The sequence below is a fragment of the Galendromus occidentalis genome, unplaced genomic scaffold (assembly GCF_000255335.2).
Source record: "Galendromus occidentalis unplaced genomic scaffold, Mocc_1.1 scf7180000077487, whole genome shotgun sequence".
Taxonomy (NCBI): Eukaryota; Metazoa; Arthropoda; class Arachnida; order Mesostigmata; family Phytoseiidae; genus Galendromus; species Galendromus occidentalis.
The window spans coordinates 288,296-306,547 of NW_003805475.1; the positions used below are offsets into that span (position 1 = coordinate 288,296).

At 51.2% G+C, this 18,252-nt stretch overlaps 2 protein-coding genes across 2 annotated transcripts; one reads left to right on the forward strand and one right to left on the reverse strand.

Annotated features, from left to right (window-relative positions):
- The first annotated feature begins 92 nt into the window (after nucleotides 1-92).
- Nucleotides 93-13,441, forward strand: LOC100903232 (ensconsin). The gene is made up of 10 exons (XM_029112234.1): nucleotides 93-138; nucleotides 8,976-9,161; nucleotides 9,438-9,622; nucleotides 9,772-9,955; nucleotides 10,341-10,472; nucleotides 10,760-11,146; nucleotides 11,405-11,611; nucleotides 11,786-12,665; nucleotides 12,799-13,124; nucleotides 13,417-13,441. Exons 1-10 carry the CDS (start codon nucleotides 93-95, stop codon nucleotides 13,428-13,430), a joined length of 2,547 nt encoding a protein of 848 aa, XP_028968067.1. The 3' UTR covers nucleotides 13,431-13,441.
- A 2,178-nt stretch (nucleotides 13,442-15,619) lies between these two features.
- Nucleotides 15,620-18,024, reverse strand: LOC100903375 (ectonucleoside triphosphate diphosphohydrolase 5). Its single transcript, XM_003746004.1, has 10 exons — nucleotides 17,941-18,024; nucleotides 17,711-17,844; nucleotides 17,445-17,609; nucleotides 17,148-17,362; nucleotides 16,854-17,066; nucleotides 16,704-16,746; nucleotides 16,383-16,582; nucleotides 16,170-16,276; nucleotides 15,950-16,078; nucleotides 15,620-15,852 (listed from the first exon to the last, which is right to left on the reverse strand). The coding sequence occupies exons 1-9, from the start codon at nucleotides 17,941-17,943 to the stop codon at nucleotides 16,007-16,009; spliced, it is 1,152 nt and encodes a 383-aa protein (XP_003746052.1). The 5' UTR covers nucleotides 17,944-18,024; the 3' UTR covers nucleotides 15,620-15,852; nucleotides 15,950-16,006.
- Nucleotides 18,025-18,252: the final 228 nt, after the last annotated feature.

Genomic DNA, 18,252 nt, shown 5'->3' on the forward strand with positions numbered 1-18,252 from the left:
GATTTTTCACGCGAGGCTCATGACGTTACAGAGTGTTGGCTGAAGTCTCTCCCGAAGGAGCTGTCTGCACCGCGTTGGGTGTGGGTCGTGACATGGCCGATCGGCCCGTGTTTCAGCAGCCGCAAGACACACCACAAAGTGAGTATAAGTTACCTAATCATGGCTTTTTGCGCTCAACTCCAGCGAATTGACGCGATCTGCATAGTGACCGGAGCTACCCCCATGGATTATCAGCGGTTTCTGTGTCGACGCGAAGTGTAGAGGTGCGTTGTGATTCGGAGTTTCGTCTCTGTCATCTGTGGAGTTGGGAGTGGACAGCACGCACTCGTTCCGGAGGCTTATGGCTCTCGTGAGGATATCGCGCGCTCAGCAACATCTTCTCCGAGCGTGCCGCCTGGCGTCACGACTCAAGCAACGCCAGCCTTCGTTGCCCGAGGTCATGTGTGCAGGAAAACCGTTTCGAATACGAACGCTCGATTGCTGGAGAGGAAAAAAAACGTTCATGATACCGTCGAACCGTTTGGAATATTTCCAAAGGAGCATCGCGTGACATCCTCGACACCATTGAGTTTCGCTCGTCTTGTGCGGCAAACAGTTGTGTTGAGGGCGGAGGATTTTTCTATGAGGCTCGTTCGGCAGCCGTGTGAGGAGCTGATTGAAAAGGATAGTGTTTCTATGCCGAGGCCGGATTCTGACATCTTGTTTCTCGGAAGAAGTGCTCCAGTATCGTCACGGGATCGGCGATGCTCGATCTTGGAGTCTGGGAGTGTCATCTACATATTCGCTGCACGCTTTCGAACAGAGAATCTGGATCACTTCTGGCTGTGCTCTAGACGGCAGTAATGCCGTCCGTCTGTTTCCGTGTGGCTGACCCTTGTACGGCGCGTACGGTACTTCGAAGTGGGATTGAACTTCGGCTTCGTCTTCCACCCGCGCTTCCACCGCGAAGTCGGTCAATTTGATTTCAACCATACATCTGAGTCGGGACGGGACGCGGATTTCGCAGCGCCGATGTTCCGTCCCATTCGAGCTCGGGCCCGACGACTCCCGGCTAGACATTGGAAGGGCTTTGACTCAGCAGACAGTGATCCGGAAGAGTCTGATGCTTGCTTGGATTTTGACTCATCAGTCTTCAAACAACAGCAGGGCCTCGCCATCGAAAGGGATAGAAACGGAAAATCTCGGACCGCGCCTGTTTTTGAGGACAACCCGATTTCTCGCGTGGCCGGAGAAACCTTCTTTCCGCCCGAAGAGCATTCGGCGGTATTATTCCGAAACGATCCGTGCCGAACTTTCTGACGTGTTCCCCGTGACCTAAGAGCCTACGACGTGACAGCAATGCTCCTACCGCTGAACCTCTACCGAATCCTGGAAACAGCGCCGGCGCGGCCAGCGACTGCGAGGCCCCTCCCTTGGTGTCGATCGTTTTGGGATTCGGGACCGAATTCAGACGATCGTATGTGACGGGGAATTATCAGAAGCCCACACCTGTCGTATTGCGTCAGCTCAATCAGTACTCTTCATTGAGATAGCGTGAGCTTCAGAATGCGCGAAACGAAACAAGATCTCGATAGAGCCGCGAGGGTCGGAGCCCCTAATAGTGTTGTCGGCCCGTAGAATGATCGAGAGAGACGAATTCAGGGTGAAGGTCGACCGTTTGTAATTCAATGTCGGCGAGTAACCTGGAGCCACACATAGCGGAGTCGAGGCGAGACAGCTTTTCCCGTCGAATCATGGCACCGCTAGAACCTGGAGGGCCCACGTCAGATGCGCCGGATATTTAATGGATGGCGAAATTCGCCGACAACGGTATTCGGTGCGCTAGGACGCTAGATTTGAAGTCGAATCGTTCCGCAGAGGCGGCGGATTCAGAGCTGCCGAACAAAAGGAATCCATTTGTTTTGTTCATGACGACTGAAATGAATGCCCGCTAATCTGCTCCCACTGATGAACTCGCGCGGAAAAAAATGAAGGAACCGTCCCGCCCGCGGTTGTAATACCACAATGCGAGAAACAACACGAGAGACCCCTACGAGACATGTGAATCCCGATATCTCGCCTAAATGCGTGACAAGATCCCCGCTTGCCAAATCGATCTCACGGCTCCGACTCCTGACGGCTCCCAGGCAACGACCAACTTCCTGCTGCGATTGATCGCTGGGCATGTGCTCTACAGGATCTCAGTCAGTGTAGAGTTCTGACCCTTGGAAAAAGTGTGATCCCTGCAGGCGAGAAACTCCCGGTCACGACGCGACGCGCTACCAGGAAATTCCAATTGGGAAGCGATAGTAAAGTCATACGTAATAATTCGACATTTGTTCCGCTGGACGCTTTATTATGCTCGCCCGCTCACTCTGCCTGTGGGAAGTGTGAAGTGTAGTGCGCCCTCCTGCTCGGCGATCACGAGTTTTTGTTGACCAGCAGGGTGTGGTTTCGAGTCTCTCCCCATTTTGTTTTTCCTCGACATCTGTCGATCCATCCATTCATTCATCCGATTCCTTCTTCTGGGATATCTCTGTCGTTCAGTCAGAGCAGCGGCGACGACTGTTCCGATGTTCTTGCAGGCCGTTTCGTCGGCTGAAGCTAACGTGCGTGATAGTTCATGAGTCGCTGGACTTCGAAGAGCTTTCTAGAATTGACGGCGGCGGCGGCGACGGCGACGACTGATGCGGGAGCAGACAATGCTCACGTAAACCGCAAGTGTTCAAACATCCGTCGGTCTAGCCGTAGTCTGTTGCCTATATGGCGACCACAAAAAAAACGTCATCGAAACTGGCGACCCACCATCGCTCGGGCTATCGACTGATTCCGGAGAAATTCCCGGTTTCGGTATTTACATCGGAATTGTTCGATGTGCTATTTCGATCTCGCGCAATAACGCATCGAAACGGTGCTCAGGAAGGAATCATTCTGACACAATTTGCAATGTAGTCAGAGAGGTGGTTGGTGAAGTCAGACGCTGGGACTCTTTGAATTATAATTTTGTCCGCCGAGGTGTTTCTCATTCCGAAGCTTGCACAGGACAAATCGAAATCGGAGAGCTCCCCCCGTCCCGAGAGCACCAGGGTCTCATGTCGTTCTCTCATTTTCGATTAATTTTAATCATCCTGCATAGCGGAAGATCCCCCGATGTCCCGTGGAAAATTGATGGGGAGAACACGGGAGAGCTCGTGTTTTGTTTCGGCGAAGCCTCTCTTCCATTCATGTCTCGTTCAGAAATCCATCAGATGTCGGACCGGCCTTGGGAGCTAGCAGACAGCGTGACGCCGAAATCATTCACATCGGTAGGTAGCTTCCCGGACAGTCGGAAAACTGCGGAAGCATTCCGGCCCGCAAAATACCTCACCCAAAATCAAGAAGTAGTCTCCCGTCGGCTCCCCATCTTTTGCCTCGCGAGGATTCCTAATTTTCTACGATCTGGCTTTGCCGCGATGGAATCACTCGACTGATTTCGCCGCCGGCCGAGCCAGGGAGCCAGAGACGAGGCGAGGAGTGCGAACGTTTACTTGAAGTAAATGTCTTCACAGAAAAAATGGAATGTTTTCCAACGCCGAATAATGATCATGATAAACTGGTGTAGCTGTCCCGCGGAACGGCCGAGAACACCAGGTGTAGTGCATATGGCTCCGCTCAGGGGGCTTCACGAGAGCTCGCCGCTCTCATGGCGGCAGCAGCTCCGCCCTCATGCATTTATTCGATTGTGTATTCATCATTCACAAGCCGGACTTTGAATGCCGTCTCTGACGGCTCCTCTCGTGATCCTTGATCACCTTGACCTTGTTCCGTTTTCCGTCAACTAGATTATGAATCGTGAGGCTTCCGATCCCGGGAATGCTTGTTGTTCGACCTGAGAATCACAGAAATTCGGCATTGCTCCGACAACGGGCATGACGGATAGGAGTTCTCTAATGAAAGCTTCAAAATAATCGTCTTTCCCAAACAATGGTTCGGTGTCTTCTCTCGTTAAGTGTATCGTCCGCCGGACAGCCGATTCGCAGCCGTCTGACAAAGCATTAGTCACAAACTTGCTCGACAGCCGGGGCCAAGCGGGCTGAAACACATATCCACCCGAGATCCGGCTCACGCATTTTCTATGATGGCTGCCTCTCGTGAAGGTGGCGCTTGAAGCATGGCGTGGTCTTCCACGACGGAAGGATTCCGGATAAGGCTTTACGAGCTAGGTACGAACTCGTGGGCTGGCTGGTCAATCGTCTGGTCGGGTTGTCGGTCAGCTCACAGACTGAGTCATGGGCCACCAGGTAAACCTCTCAGCCCGAGCATTGCCCCGCTGTTAAGCTATTTGACAAGAGTGGTAAAGGCCGCCGATGTGTAGGGACTGACTCCGCTGTTTGACGGTCGCGACAAGGACACCCTTTCCCGAACCATTACCGAGACGAGTCTGATTATTCCTCGAACGCTCATGTAGTCATACATTCGGTCGCTGAGGAATACGATAATGAGGCCCACCGTTTATCGGTCGGGGGGCTCGACAGATCGACGCCCCCCCTCTCGATTCAGGCCCCATATCTTGCCTTGAATCTGACTCCTGCCGTGGGATGTTGCTCTGCCAGTCTGGGAATATTCACTTTCAAGCTGTTCGTTCATTCAAGCGAATCAGCTGCAAGTTTAAAGGCCGATGGAGCGAGAAGGCTTGGAACAAAAGTTTTTTGGGACGCCGGGCAAAAGACGATCATTCTCAACGCCAACAACTCGAGCATCCATGGATTGTTCCGGGTGATTCCCACGCGGACCCTACGGACGTTTCTCGAGACGGAAAATGGGTTCCGTGAAGACGATGATGTTGTATGGCTTTTCCCTTCGACGAGCATCACCTTCACCAGTACGAACGACCGTTTTCCCTTTATTTTTTCCCTCTTCCGGAAACTCGGACGCGTCGGTGCTTGTAATGATCCATCCTTCGGCCATGAAGTCTACTTTCGCTCAATTCTCCGGCGTACGCTGCACGACTCAATAGGAGGGAACACCGCTCCCTACCCCGCCCGTGCAGCAGGTACTGATCACCTTTTATCGGATCAGTCGGACCATCTCGACTGCAAAGATGCTTGAGAGGAGTCCCGAGGGGGAATTCATCCAGAGCAACGGATAGAGTCGAATGAATAATTGCGAGCCTACACATACGAATATCGATCATTCCTGGACACACTCAAGAACTCCCAGATTCTCACTCCACTCTCATTCCGATGATTTTTATGATTTGTCTGCTGTATCGACCCCGCAAAGTTTCCGTTCGGCTCTTCGAGTCCGAATCAAGGTCCGGATCACGGCTTGGTTCGATTGAAAACGACTGTCGTAATTCAGCCGAATGAAGAGTCTGCGGAAGGGGCGGAGCCGTTCCGAATGTGATTGATAAGCTACCAATGATGGACAGCTCACAGCCCAAGCGGGAGCCTCCGTGAGAGAACAGAGAATTCCCAATGAGGGAGAATAGTACGCTCTGTGTACCATTGCGCGATAATCGGTCGCGTTGGCAGAAGCGCTCCAGATGTTTTTTGACACATTAGCTGCAAATTCTGTACGACTGCCCCTTGCTTGCAGAAGCGTGTGCCAAATCGTTGGAATGGTTCATTTTCGTTCAAACCCGCCCAGAAATTTCATCACCCTGGGTCGCTTATTCGAAATGAACTTTGCTTCGTGTATTTTCACCGCCGTTCAAGCGCCCGCGACGGTGGCAGTACAGAGCGAATCGAGTTCGAACCCGAAGGGTTTTCCTTCACTGCGGCCTGCTCCCAATTCTTATTTGCGAGATCCTCATCTTCCAATAAAGAATTACTTTCCGAATGAGGCTGGGCTGCGGCCGACGGAGTAAACCTTCTCCTCGTGAGCCGCAGAAAGGATGGCGATTCTAGCTCACAGGCAGTTATTCAGCCAGCAGCCGCCCGAGTAGACTTGTAGCAGAAGACGTGCTATTTCTGTTGCAGATTTCTTTGCGGGCGTGTAAGAAAGACGTTTTTCCGTTGTTGTCCGTTCCGTCTGATACGCTTCAGAAACATTTTTTGTGAGGCTCACATCCCGGGTGTACCGGCTGCAGCTCTAGAGGGTCGAAGCATTCCTTCATTGCTAAATGACGGACTGGCGGACAGAGTCGAGCTCCCAAGGAACCTCCCGTTGTCTGAATAAACACCAAAAAAAGCATTTGCACCGCAGTTCATCCCATGCAAGCATACTGGTCATCGACGAGACACCCGGAGCAATACTGAAAAATTCGGTGAAGGTTAATCAGAACGCAATTTCAAACAATCAGTTCCCAAAAAGAGTCGGGGAAGCTCATCCGAATCTGTGTATTCTGACTGGCTCAACGGCCGCAGCTGAGCAAACATGAGCTGTCTGCCGCGACGCTGCTTTGAATGACGGAACAGCTGTCGGAAGTTTGACGTTGTTTCAGAGTTCGATGGCCTGCCGTCAGTCCCCGCATACGGGGAAGGGGTTAGAGGAGCGTCGGGGGATGCTTTGTCGTGTTGCCTCGGAATTCGGGCGCAGCAATTTCAATTTTCTCAAGTATGGATTATTACGTAGCATGGCAGCTGCCCCCTGCTGAGCGTGGTAGTTGAGCTTCTTACTACGGTGAGACTGATAGGAATTCTACACGATTGCCCTGGATCTCGATCGCCTTCTATTTTGACGGATTCAATGAGCAGAATCCGTCAGCGCCCGCCAGACAATTGTTCCGACATTTGACCGACCTGCATGCTTCTGGTAACGCCAACACCATCAGCGCCATGTCGTAGGGGGAAGCCGGGAAGATAAATTTAGAAATATTGTCGTCTCGCTACAGAGGAGGTCGTTGTTGTGTTTCTCTGGCTCGGAGAGAATCTGAGAAGAAAAAGACCTTTTTCGGAAGTCACTACCGGCATCGCATCGCCGGCGGATCTGAACGAGCGAGGCGCAACTGGTGATCTCGACGCTCGCGAGTGACAGTCTTACCCACTCCGTGTGCCCGTGCCGTGATCAGACATGTTGTGACCATTGTTCGTCCTTCGGGTCCGACGCAGAGCCCTTCGGAGGCACGGTCGATCTCCTTGGATCAGGATGAGTTCTTCAATTGAAATCCAAACATCATCATTTGCAGGTTTCGATGGAAATTTAAATCGGTCGTGTGTAAATGTAGTCTCGAGTATGGCCTTTAACAGGAGGCGCCAGCCACAACAACGAGGTAAGTCCCATCTCAAGATTATCATGGAGCTCGAGGGTCTTCGAACTTCTGTTCGGAATCGGCGAAATATATGCCCTGCTCCGAGACTCAATGTTAAGGTAATTCGGAATCGAGGATCCTCCGATTTTCGGAAGCCTAGATTTCAGCTCTGAATCGGTTTCTGATCGAGCCGCAGTTCTCCTTGTACATTTGCCTAATCCCGAGCTTGAGTACACATATTCGTATCACCTTAGCTATGGCGAGGGTCGAACGAACTCCTCACGCCCACAGCTTCGTCTCTCCATCACCGCCTTCTGCGGGAACACCAGATTATATTTTGCATCGCACCGCACTGCCTTTCGGACACTCGGTCAGCTGATTCCGTTCGAGACTCCGGATCAGAAAATACCTCATTATCGGCAATATGCGGTCACTCGCTCCGTCGCGCTCTCTCGACCCGCTCCCATGGTGTCGATCGTTTCCATATCGCTAGCTTCGATTCTGAGCCGAGGTCGGGTCTATCGGGACTGAACCCCGCAATCGGGCGGCATGTAACGCAGCCATTGATCGGGACCGAGGAACAGGAGAAATGTTCCTCGGTCGAGCCGTTTTCCCGATTTTGAGCGGATCACTCGTTCCTTCTCGCTTTGAGCCGGTTCCGGTGTCTCGATTAGATTTCGATTGGGAGATGAATCGTCTCTTTAATGGAATTTTGTGGCGAATCCAGATCCCTACTGGTTTGCTGGCGCCGAATCTCAATCAGTCTACGAGGGCTTATGGACGCATCAGCTGCCGTCAACGACAGGAAGCCTGTCCCCAAGAGCTCCTCTAAGCCTTCCGAGAGCGGTTTCCGTTTGCTCTGATCTCTCGGAATCGGTGGACACCTCTTTTTGCGCTTCGTCCAATGCTTCTTCGACAAAATCATCGAAAAGTACGGGTCCCTTTGAAGGAGGATGACAACTTTTTCCTTTAGTTGGTTGATGCAGTATGAACTCTTCCTCGTAGATTACGTCGCTGATTCCGTGCTTTCTTCTGTTTAGCTAAATTAAATTCTGTTGAGGACTTCCTTTTGTTCAATCATGAGTCTCAGAGACTTTGTCTTGGCGTCTCATCCTGGTGCAGCCATCACAGCTGTGGAATGTTTCCCGGAATAACCCATTGATTGATTCATCGTGCGGAATCGGAGACTTGAAGAGGAGTGTACCAATTCGAAGAGAAAGTGCCAGGTTGCATTGAGCGTGGTCGCCGACTGACTTCGAACCCTTATCCGAATATTTATTTCCGGACGGGTCCGCTACTAAAGTCTTCTGCAGTTCTCACTTTCTCAATTACTACACCGAAACTATTCTTGTTCCCCTAATTATCCAAACAGCGATGGAGCAAGCTGAACCATCGGACCGTGAAAATTGAAGTGGGTCACAAAGAATAATACGAGTCGACAACGAACAGAAAGAGAATTCTCTCGTGAGCACTCCGATTGTCGCTGTTCGAATTGATTATTCCCGGTGATCGCTGCTGCATGCAAAACCGCTTCTGAACGTTATATGCCAGTATCGGGCAAGAATATCACCATCACCTGCAGTGCCGTATTGCTCGAATATTGTGTCTTGTGAAAACATCCTTGCCGTCGCGAACCACAATTTTAGTTGTTATTCACACGATTGAGTTGGCTTTAAATTTTGATTGTTATTCACACTGTCGAGTAAGCTTTGGATTTTGATATTTTTTTCCAATCAGTTTGCTAGATAAACGAGATAGTAAGCATTATTTAGAGTTATTTACATTCTGCTTATATTTTCTTATGGCGTCTCGTCTCGCACTTTAGGATCTTACTGGTTCGCGCAATCGGGTTCGGATGTAGCGGACTGTTTGCGACACCAGGACTCGCCCGTCGGCTACACGGCGAGCCAGAACTCAAACCAGATCCAAGCAGCACAGACTCCGGTTGGCTTCAGCCAGCCTTCCGGACAACAGGCTACGTTGAGCGACTGGGGCAGCTCGCATTCTCAAGGTTCGAGGAAAAATCTGCATTACAAAGTGCTTGGGTAGCTTTTAGCTCGCATTCCGCTCCTTGAAGCAACTCTTAACCCCGCACCCACCCGTTTCCCTGCCCCTAGAGCATCGTCATTCCAAATCCTTCCGTGAATTTCTTCTCTCTTCTCTCCTGCGGCATCTCGCGATCCTGAGGGGGATATTTGACAGAAACAATTTCCATGTGCATGACGATCCGATAATTCCGAAGAATTATTTTGAAATCCGATCATTAATGAAGCGTATCGGAATCCAGATCCTCACCATGCTGAACGGGTCCGACAAGAGGCTCGCGAGCGGCAAGAAGAACTGCACAGGCGGCGAATGGAAGAATTAGCCCAACACAATGAGCACGCCCAACGAATACGCGAGGACACCGAAACCGACAGACGGAAGCTCTACCAAGAGAAACAGGTGGTCCACGAATCGAATAAGCAACACGTGAGTAGAAAAAACTCCGTTCACACCTCTGTCATCTATTTCGAGCAGTACATAGGCGATCTCGACCGATTTTATGCGCCAAGGCAAACCGAGACGAACTCCGAGGCGGGGGCAGCCTGTTCGGGATACTGACGCATTTTCACATCCAGGTGGACGACCGACGACGTGCCCTGCACGAAGCTGATCAGGAATGGCGTGAGGCCGTCCTGCGGAGGAGCCAGGAGCGGAATTTGCGGGCAGAGCAGTACCGAAAGAATCGATTGAGCGCGTCCATACTCGTAGAGGGAAATCAACCGGTATCGGTCATGTCCAGTCCTGCGCGGGGTGCTTCGGGTGAGTTGGTATTTCCGTTTTTGTTTCACTTTCCGCCGGCCGAGCGGAGGCCGACATCCACCTCCGGGGCACAGCTGGCAACCCTCACCTATCACCTCCCACTACGAGACACCTGTCCAGCCCGGCGCGCACTCAGAAACGACTTTATGGACGGACACTGAAACCAGCTCGAATTTGATCTAGAGAATCTCTCGAACGCTCAGAGACACTTCGAGCCAAGAAAAGCACAAAGCACTCCGGTGGGCTCATGTCGGCTCGCGTTTCGAGCAATATTTTCCCGGCGCAAGATGTAGCTGCGAGATTTGTTTCCGGTTACAGTGGCAAATGCACGATCACTGCACAGAAAATTGCAAGCTTAGCGTCGAGTTTCGATGGGGGTTTTCAGATGAGTTGGCTGCGGATGGTCACGAAGATAAAGATGATAAGGTGCCTCCTTTGCCAAGCGAGAAGCAAACATTGATGACGGCGTCCTGCTTCGGCAGTCTATGGGGCTCGGGGGCTCTTGTTCAGGAGGATGGTAAGGAGCAGCGGAACGCGTGTGGGGAGAACGAACTAAGAGTGAGACGCTCACTAATACGGTCGAGAGCCATCTTTGTGGAAGAGAACAAAACGTTACTAAATTCGGCCGCATTGGAGGAAATGGCTTTTGCTTGGGTTGGTCGCTTTAATCGGCTTCGGAATGAATAATCGAATTCGAAGTTGATATGTAGATACCACCGCACAAAGGCATGCTCGATATCGATGAAATGTGAGCGGAGATGTAACGGAGATCGTCTGACCAAGATGAATCGATCGGCATTACAGGGGATCTCATGAGCAGAAGTATGATCGTGACCTCGAGCGCAGCCCGCCGCAAGACTGATCTGACGCCGGTGACGCCATCGCCATGGGCTCGCGGACTCGGTTCCAAAGCACTGCCGACGACGCCCACAAGACCGCAGACTGCAGCGGGCTCGGCGGGAACGCCCAAGCGAGCCGTGAGCATGTCTCGCCTGGACATCCTTGCGCAGCCTCGACGAAGATTCACCATGGAGGACCTCAAGAGTAGGTCTCATTCGGCATGGAAGCTGAACGATTCCCCGCAGGGCGCCGGCTTCAAAGGAATCCAGAGCGCCCGCAGCATGTCACACTTGAGTTCGACGCCATTGCAACCCCCTCGCATTACGCGCACCTCCCACCTAAGACAGAAAGGTTTGACTACGTTCGGTTGCGTTTTGATCAGTTTGACGGTGAAGCTTCTCGAATCGGATTTGGTTTTCGTTGTGTTGCTCCTTCCAAAGCATCGTTTTCATCCCTATGCCGAAATGAGGGAACTCCGAATTCCCGAGCGGCTTTCTCTTGCGAATCATTTTCCCCTGCTTCCAAATGCTCGCCCCGCTCATTGCATTCCTCTCGGCGATCCGGAATGCTCTCGAGTTCTTCGCATGAAAAATTACTAAGCTCTCAGAGCGCGTCTAACATGCCTCAATCTACGCTTTGCGATGTCAGGTCATCATTCAGCTTCGGCGACTCGCAGTGAGCAGGTCTCCCCGACCCACCATTTGCCCACCCCACATCATCTGCGCTCAAGAAGTCAAATGTCGTCAGACCTCTCGCAGAGTTCTGTGGCCTCTTCGGTGGGCAGTCCGCATGCAAACATGAGGCCTAAACCCCAAGGTACTTACCATCGAGGGAGGGCGAAAGACCCACTCGACCGCATCTCTTTGCCGTGGCGTAATAATGCTCCTGGTCAAGAGCGCGTGAGCTATCATCATAATCCCAGAAACCTCCGAGAGAATAGAATCTTCTCTCACGAGCAATCCCCTCACTGTTTCTTCTTCCTTATTGAAGGTTCCGCGAACCGGAAGACCCGACCTCTGAGCATTGCGGGTTCGATTCCTTCGAGCGAATTAGATAAGAAAGACAAGCCGATCGTTTTGAGGAAGCCCCAGAAGCCCGTGCCGCCCGCTTCGTCGCCGGAACCGCAGGCCGGCAGCAGAAGCCGCCGATCCGCGTCACCCAAGAAGAAGGAGGCGACCTCTCCCCAGAAGGAGATCAGTCGGGACGGGGCTCCGCAGAACGCGAACGTATCGAATGCGATGACGGAATCGACCAATACCCTCCCGGTCGATATCCCGCTGCTTATGACTCAGAGCTTTACAGAAGGCTGTATGCCGATCGAGAACCGTCCTGCGGAATCGCGCAAGACGAAAACTCGAGAGGAGGCCATGGCCGAAATCGCAGAAGCCAGGAAAAGGGCTCGCGAAGAAATCGAGAAGCAGGCTGAAGAGGAGCGTAAGAAAAAAGAAGAACAAGCCGCTGCTAGGAGAGCTATCCAAGAGAAACGTCGACAACTTGAAGAAGAAGCCCGACTCAAGCGAGAGAAGGAGGAAGAGGAGAAGCGGAGACTCGAGGAAGAGGCTCGGAAGGCCGAAGAAGAACGACTTCGTCTCGAGGAGGAGCAGAAGCGACTCGAGGAGGAGAAGGCCAAGCAGGAAGCAATCGAGCGTCAGAAGAAAGAAGAGCAGGAGAGACTCGAGCGGAAGAAACGAGTCGAAGAAATTATGGCGAGGACCAGGAAGGCTCGCGCTGCTGCTGCGGACCTCAAAGAATCGAATGGAACACAGGGTGGAGTCGAAAACAACACCAGCGCCGACGCGAGTCCCGTAAGGGATGTGTCGAGTGCGACCGTTATCCCACAGCAAAAACATCAGAATGGCTTGTCGAATGGGTGAGTCCCGTGGAGAGAGACTCAATTATTATTAGCGAATTGAAACTCGAATTATTGCGATTGGTCCCCCTCGCTCCTTCCGTCCCATTCAAGCGTCTTGCCCCCCCTTCTAACGAGTCTGTTTTGCTTACAGTCACAGCGCCAACAGTTTTGCAGCTCAGACAGTCAGTGTTGGGGGAGGAGGAGGCAACGTCAATGTGATAAGCGAGAAGAAAGCTGAGGCATCAGAGAAAAGAGTCGACGAATTGATTTCGATTGAAAACTCCAATAACGGACCCTCGTCCACTGATTCGGGCACGGGTTCCGCCGATTTCAACTCGAATAGTACCCAGCACAGTAATGCGGCCAACAACAATGTAACCACGACGACGACGACTACCACCACCACGAGCACCGGTCAGATGCAGGGAACTCCCAACGATGCGAGCCTCGTAACTCAAGAGGCTCCCCTCATCCAAGGTTAGCCGCTTAGTGTTCAGTTGTCTTGCACCAGCCTGCCTGACTTGCACCTTCGCACGAGTAGACATCGTTTCGGGAGATCAACCAACCAAATATAAATGAGCTTCGCACATCGCGCAATCTAACTCCACTTCTGGGTCAGTTTGTGTTCGTTTTTTCCCTCTCTCTATTCATATGATTTCCAATGGATCAGAAGCCACCGCTCAGAATCCGCGCGAGCGTATTCGCGGCGCTTGCATGACTTGGTGTGCTGAATGCTGAACCCGCTGACCGATGTTCTTCTTCATTTCAGATCTGTTATCATAGATGTTAACAGCTTCGGTAGGGACAACGAAGGATAAGGGAATCAGGTTGCTGACTCCGCTCTTAGGAGAGTAGTTCCGTTCCGTAAATGATTCCAGAAGTCGCTGATACTAGCTGACTCGCATCCGTATCCGGATGTCGTGGCTGTCATTCCACCGCTCTCTGCAGAGGAAAAGGATTTGCAATAGACGGAAACTACATCCCCACGACTCGCCTCCGAATCTGGCATCATCGGCTATCATGACTCACGATCTGCCAGAGACAGTTCAGAGCACCCATCCGCGGGAGATGAATATATCCGAGAACGAGGCCGCTTCGAGGACTCGGAAGACGGCGCTTCAGACGACTTCTTTCGGAAACGCTTCCATCCATTAAAGTTCGTTAAAGCCAGGGATAGCCGGGGAAATTCCGTCGACATGCGAAATACATCTGAATTGAGCTGCGGTAGAGACTCGCTTCCAGGCCTGGTTCCGTTATATGCTGATGACGATGATGTAGTGATTTGTGTAGATCTACAATCGAAACTCTTTCCATCCACTTTCTCGGAGCGTGGAGGTTATTTGGAGAGGAGACTTGACTCTCGCTCACAGGTTAAGTTGAGTATTTTTTCGATGAAGACAATGTAATGACCGAGGTCATATACCTTATATCTTTACGTATTCACGCGGAAACGAAACACACAGCGCGGTCGAGCCCGGATCAATACGGCTGACCGGAGATGGTCTGATCAGAGGTCGGCTCAGTAGGGAGGGATCCAGCTCACAAAGAAGAAGATAATTTATATAACATTCTTGGGAGTTTAAAAATAACTTAGACAGTGAGTCGGAATATTCGTCGATTGTCGCTGTCGACAGCCGGAAAAGTAAGCAGTCGATGTCGACGCGGAAAAACCGCACCGGATTCACGAGTATTTTCCGAAAATTCGCAAAACCTCACCGCGGGAATCAAACCATAGGCAGGTAATGAATAGGTTTAGGAAAGAGGACAGGTTGAAGAGTCCGAAAGATTTCGAAGTTCGGTCAAGGGTTGACGCGACCGATATTCGGAACCTCGTCTTTGTTAGGGCACTGTGCTGTGTCCTGTATGTCGGAGTTCGAGTGGGGTCCCAATTCCGGACCTGCTCGAGGAAGTTGTATGTAATGTAAAATAGCTGAAAATAAAACATGGGGAAGAAACTCAAAACCAAGCATCTTTCCCTCAGCTGTGGCACTGAGGTTTCGTACTTGAGTAAATCTTCGGAAAAACTACGGTAAGCCGGAAGCTTGCAATGCGTGACGATATCAACGGAGTGAGCAGTTTCCTTCATGATTCATGACCCTTCCTTCGCCTCATTCTCGAATCTGAGGACTTCGGAGGTGCGAACGTAGGCATACCCTCCCGTTCTAGCCGGTGCGGCGCCGAACGACGGGCCGGTGCCGGCGTCGTAGTGCCTGACTCTCGACGGGCATCCTTCACAGCAACGTACCTGTCCTAGCATTATTTCTCCGAGGAATCACTCGAAGCGGCAGTAAGATCATAAAACTGTCATTGCTGATCTTTTCTCACTCACAAGGGAAGTTCCCGACATGATGAGCGAGTTGGGAGCGGAAACTTGGCTGAAATCTTGTTCTACTCGAGACTGGAAAAAGCCTAGAATATTACGTCCTTATGAGCAGTTTTGAAAATTTCGGTAATTCCCCCATGGAGCCCATTCGTACGTCATTGTGAATCATTGGGAACTTGCAAGGAGCCGTACCAAGACGTACGAATGGTCTATGGGGGAATTACCGCAATTTTCAAAACTGCTCATAAGGACGTAATATTCTAGGCTTTTTCCAGTCTCGAGCAGACTAAGATTTCAGCCAAATTTCGGCTTCCAACTCGCTCATCATGTCGGGAACTTCCCTTGTCAGAAATTGAGCTCTGCCGGCTCGCTTCACTACCCCAAGCTGTCGTTTCCGCGCCCGAAAGTCCGAAAAATATCAAAACCGAAGAAACTTAATTTCCGAATCTGACGTCCAGAAATCCGCCAAGTCCGCGATGGCCTCCCACAGGGTAGGGCTGGTTTTCTTTGACCTAGGTCTCACGTCTTCCGTCGAGGCACTACGAACGGAGGTTTCCTCTGAACCCCGGGGAATTTTGGGGGAATGAATCTCTCTTGCGTTTCACTGCGCCCTTATCGACGGCGAATATTTAAATAATTTAGAGACAAGTTTCTTGGAATGTTTAATCTCTGATTGTGATGTTCGGAGCGAAGGTCCTTATTCGTCAAACAGGAGAGGCAGCTCTTCGGATCTTCATCTTTCCCCGTGGATCGCATCGCTGCGAGTACGCAAAGCCATTGAGCCCGTCTCGAAGACAGCAGTCCTACCCCTCCAGTTCTTCGAGACGGTCGAAAGCACGACACTATTTCGCGTTTTGCGACCCTGTCACCTCTGGGGAGAGTCTGAAGCGAAATAAAGTTGCATGAAAGTCGAGCGAATGAGCCCTTCGTGAATGCCGCCTCCTTCTCTGTAACGCTCAATTCTTCCTCGATGCCTCACCCAAGACTTCATTTTTCATCGACATCTCAGACCGGGCCGTCGAACGAAGTTCCGGAATCAGTCGTAGACGTGAGATATCGCCAGGCCCAAAGTCCAACTGGCATCCGCGATTTCGACCCGTCTCACGAACTACAGATAAGATGGTTCGCAGTCAGCAAAGTTGGACCAATGCACGTGAATTCTTTGAGCATCCTCGTGGGCGAAAAATACGAGAACTTACGACGAGCTCATCTTCATCATCCAAGGAATAGCCCTGGGTGAATAGCGCATACATATAAGTCAATTCGAAACAGATGCTCGCAGCGCCTCTCCTGCGGTCCTCGCAGGCTGGAAATGACGATATCCTCGTGAGAATTCGATGCTTATTCCACAAGATCAGGTACGCGAAGACGTTGATACCATTTGGCATGAATCTCTAATCTACTGAACCAACCAGCTCTAGCTCTCGATCCGATGTACAGGACTTTGATAGTCTGTCTATTCTCGTGCTCTTGGATGAGATTCGCATAGACGGCGAAGTTGAAGAAGAATCCCCGGACGTAGATTGTTTTCTTCCGCAGGTCGGGCATCGGTTCAACGCCCACGTCGTCCAGGTGATTTTTTACAGCTTCCAGACATTCCATGAATTTGGGTCTATCGGGAGAAATGATGAGGATTGGAGCGATGCCTCGTCTTCACATTCGAACTCAAGGCCCTAATCTGTATAAGTCATTGATGGATTGATAATTTGGGTTGCATTTCACGAAAAACATACCCTGGTGCGCTGTGGGAATCGCAGGTTCCTGGTCGCGACTTCCCTTTAAGAAACTGACCCGGTTTGCTATTTCTAGCGGACTTTCTGATCGAAAAGAATTCCCATGGATATCATTTTCTCGATTCGAACAGCCCAGATGCTTTGTCTTACCGAGAATCTCGGTGCGTGCATTATCTATCCCGAGACGTTCATAATTTGCGACGTAAAGGTCCACTCGTTTCCGGAAACGATCGAAAGCCGTCGTCGCATTCATGGTTTCTGGGACGAAGCAGATCTGGCATCGGTATCGACCAAGATTCAGAACCGCGATGTGATTCCCTCTGGTATTTCGCAACAGGGAGATCGCTGACCAGGTGTACGCCACTGAGGGAAAGAGTTGTCAAGGGGATCGATTGAGATGTTCGGAGATTCTTCCAAGGATACAGGCTCTAGGCCTTACCTCACCTTCTTGCGTTTCATTGATGAAGACCAAGTGAGCTTTATGGAAGGGTGACGATCGAGCTCGGAATAGCAAGCGATAGATCATACCGAACAATTGCTCGATACGAGGATCGTTCTCTCGCTGCAGGTGGTGGAAAAGCTCGGTTACTCCGAGTGAAACGGTTGACACCGCCTGATGAGACTCGGGAATCGCGTTGATGGCTTGCTCGAATAATAATCTGTCAGAAACACACATCATAAGCATACGACAGCCATTCGATGAGACTGCTAATCGAAGTACTGAGAAGTTCGGGAGCTCACTTAAGGCTATAGACACCCTCGCGCGGAGAATCGATGTAGTCGAGTAGACCCGGCGAGGTGGATCCGTACTCTTCGGCCAGCAGATTCCAATAGCCTTCTCTCCAGTCCAGTCGGAAGAGCTGTACTCGCGTACTGTTTTCCCTAGCTTCGAACACGACGCTATAGCTTGTGTTCGACGAAGGGTACGTCAGGGAAATTCATCGTGTCCCATGTGTCGCCTCCGAAAAAGACAGCGGCTGGCATATGATACTCACAGCGATACTCACCGGGACTCGCGCCGATCTCGAGTGAAGTGAACCACGATAGAGACAAAACTGATGAAGATGATGATCATATACACGAACCATGAGATTCGGGGCTGTCGCCACCATCGGAAACCACCGCCATCCGAAGGATCGATCTGTCGGAAGAATGAATCGCTTAACTCCGAAAATATTGCAGTCAGTCCGTTGAATCAGGGACTCCATTCAACTCTCTCCCGAACACGAAGACACACCATGTCATCAGAAGACTCAAATTCACCAATCAGCAATTGATCGAAGACTCGTGTTGATGCTGGCCGCCCCGGTATGACACCCGGTGGAATGAAATTCGGCGCTCGTCAATGGCTTCCTCAAGCGAGAGAGGGAGCACAGACCAGAATGCCTAATCCTAGATTATGCTGGAAGTCTACAACAGAAACGCTCAATATTGCTAGATACTCCAACTTGCGATCAATTCGGCGTCCGACTCGTCGTCAACAGAATGACGCAAATCGTTACGACTCTGAATGGTAATCTGTGAGACCGACGTCGAGCACAATAGAGGG

What these genes read in the sequence shown, in the direction of transcription:
- LOC100903232 (XM_029112234.1), top strand. Translation starts at nt 93, where the DNA reads ATGGCCGATCGGCCCGTGTTTCAGCAGCCGCAAGACACACCACAAA. An exon ending in TCCTGCGCGGGGTGCTTCGG is followed by an intron (nt 9,956 to 10,340) that starts GTGAGTTGGTAT and finishes GGGGGTTTTCAG; the next exon opens with ATGAGTTGGCTGCGGATGGT. An exon ending in CAGAATGGCTTGTCGAATGG is followed by an intron (nt 12,666 to 12,798) that starts GTGAGTCCCGTG and finishes TTTTGCTTACAG; the next exon opens with TCACAGCGCCAACAGTTTTG.
- LOC100903375 (XM_003746004.1), bottom strand. An exon ending in TGCACGCACCGAGATTCTCG is followed by an intron (nt 16,747 to 16,853) that starts GTAAGACAAAGC and finishes AGTTTCTTAAAG; the next exon opens with GGAAGTCGCGACCAGGAACC. An exon ending in CGGATCGAGAGCTAGAGCTG is followed by an intron (nt 16,277 to 16,382) that starts GTTGGTTCAGTA and finishes CGTCATTTCCAG; the next exon opens with CCTGCGAGGACCGCAGGAGA.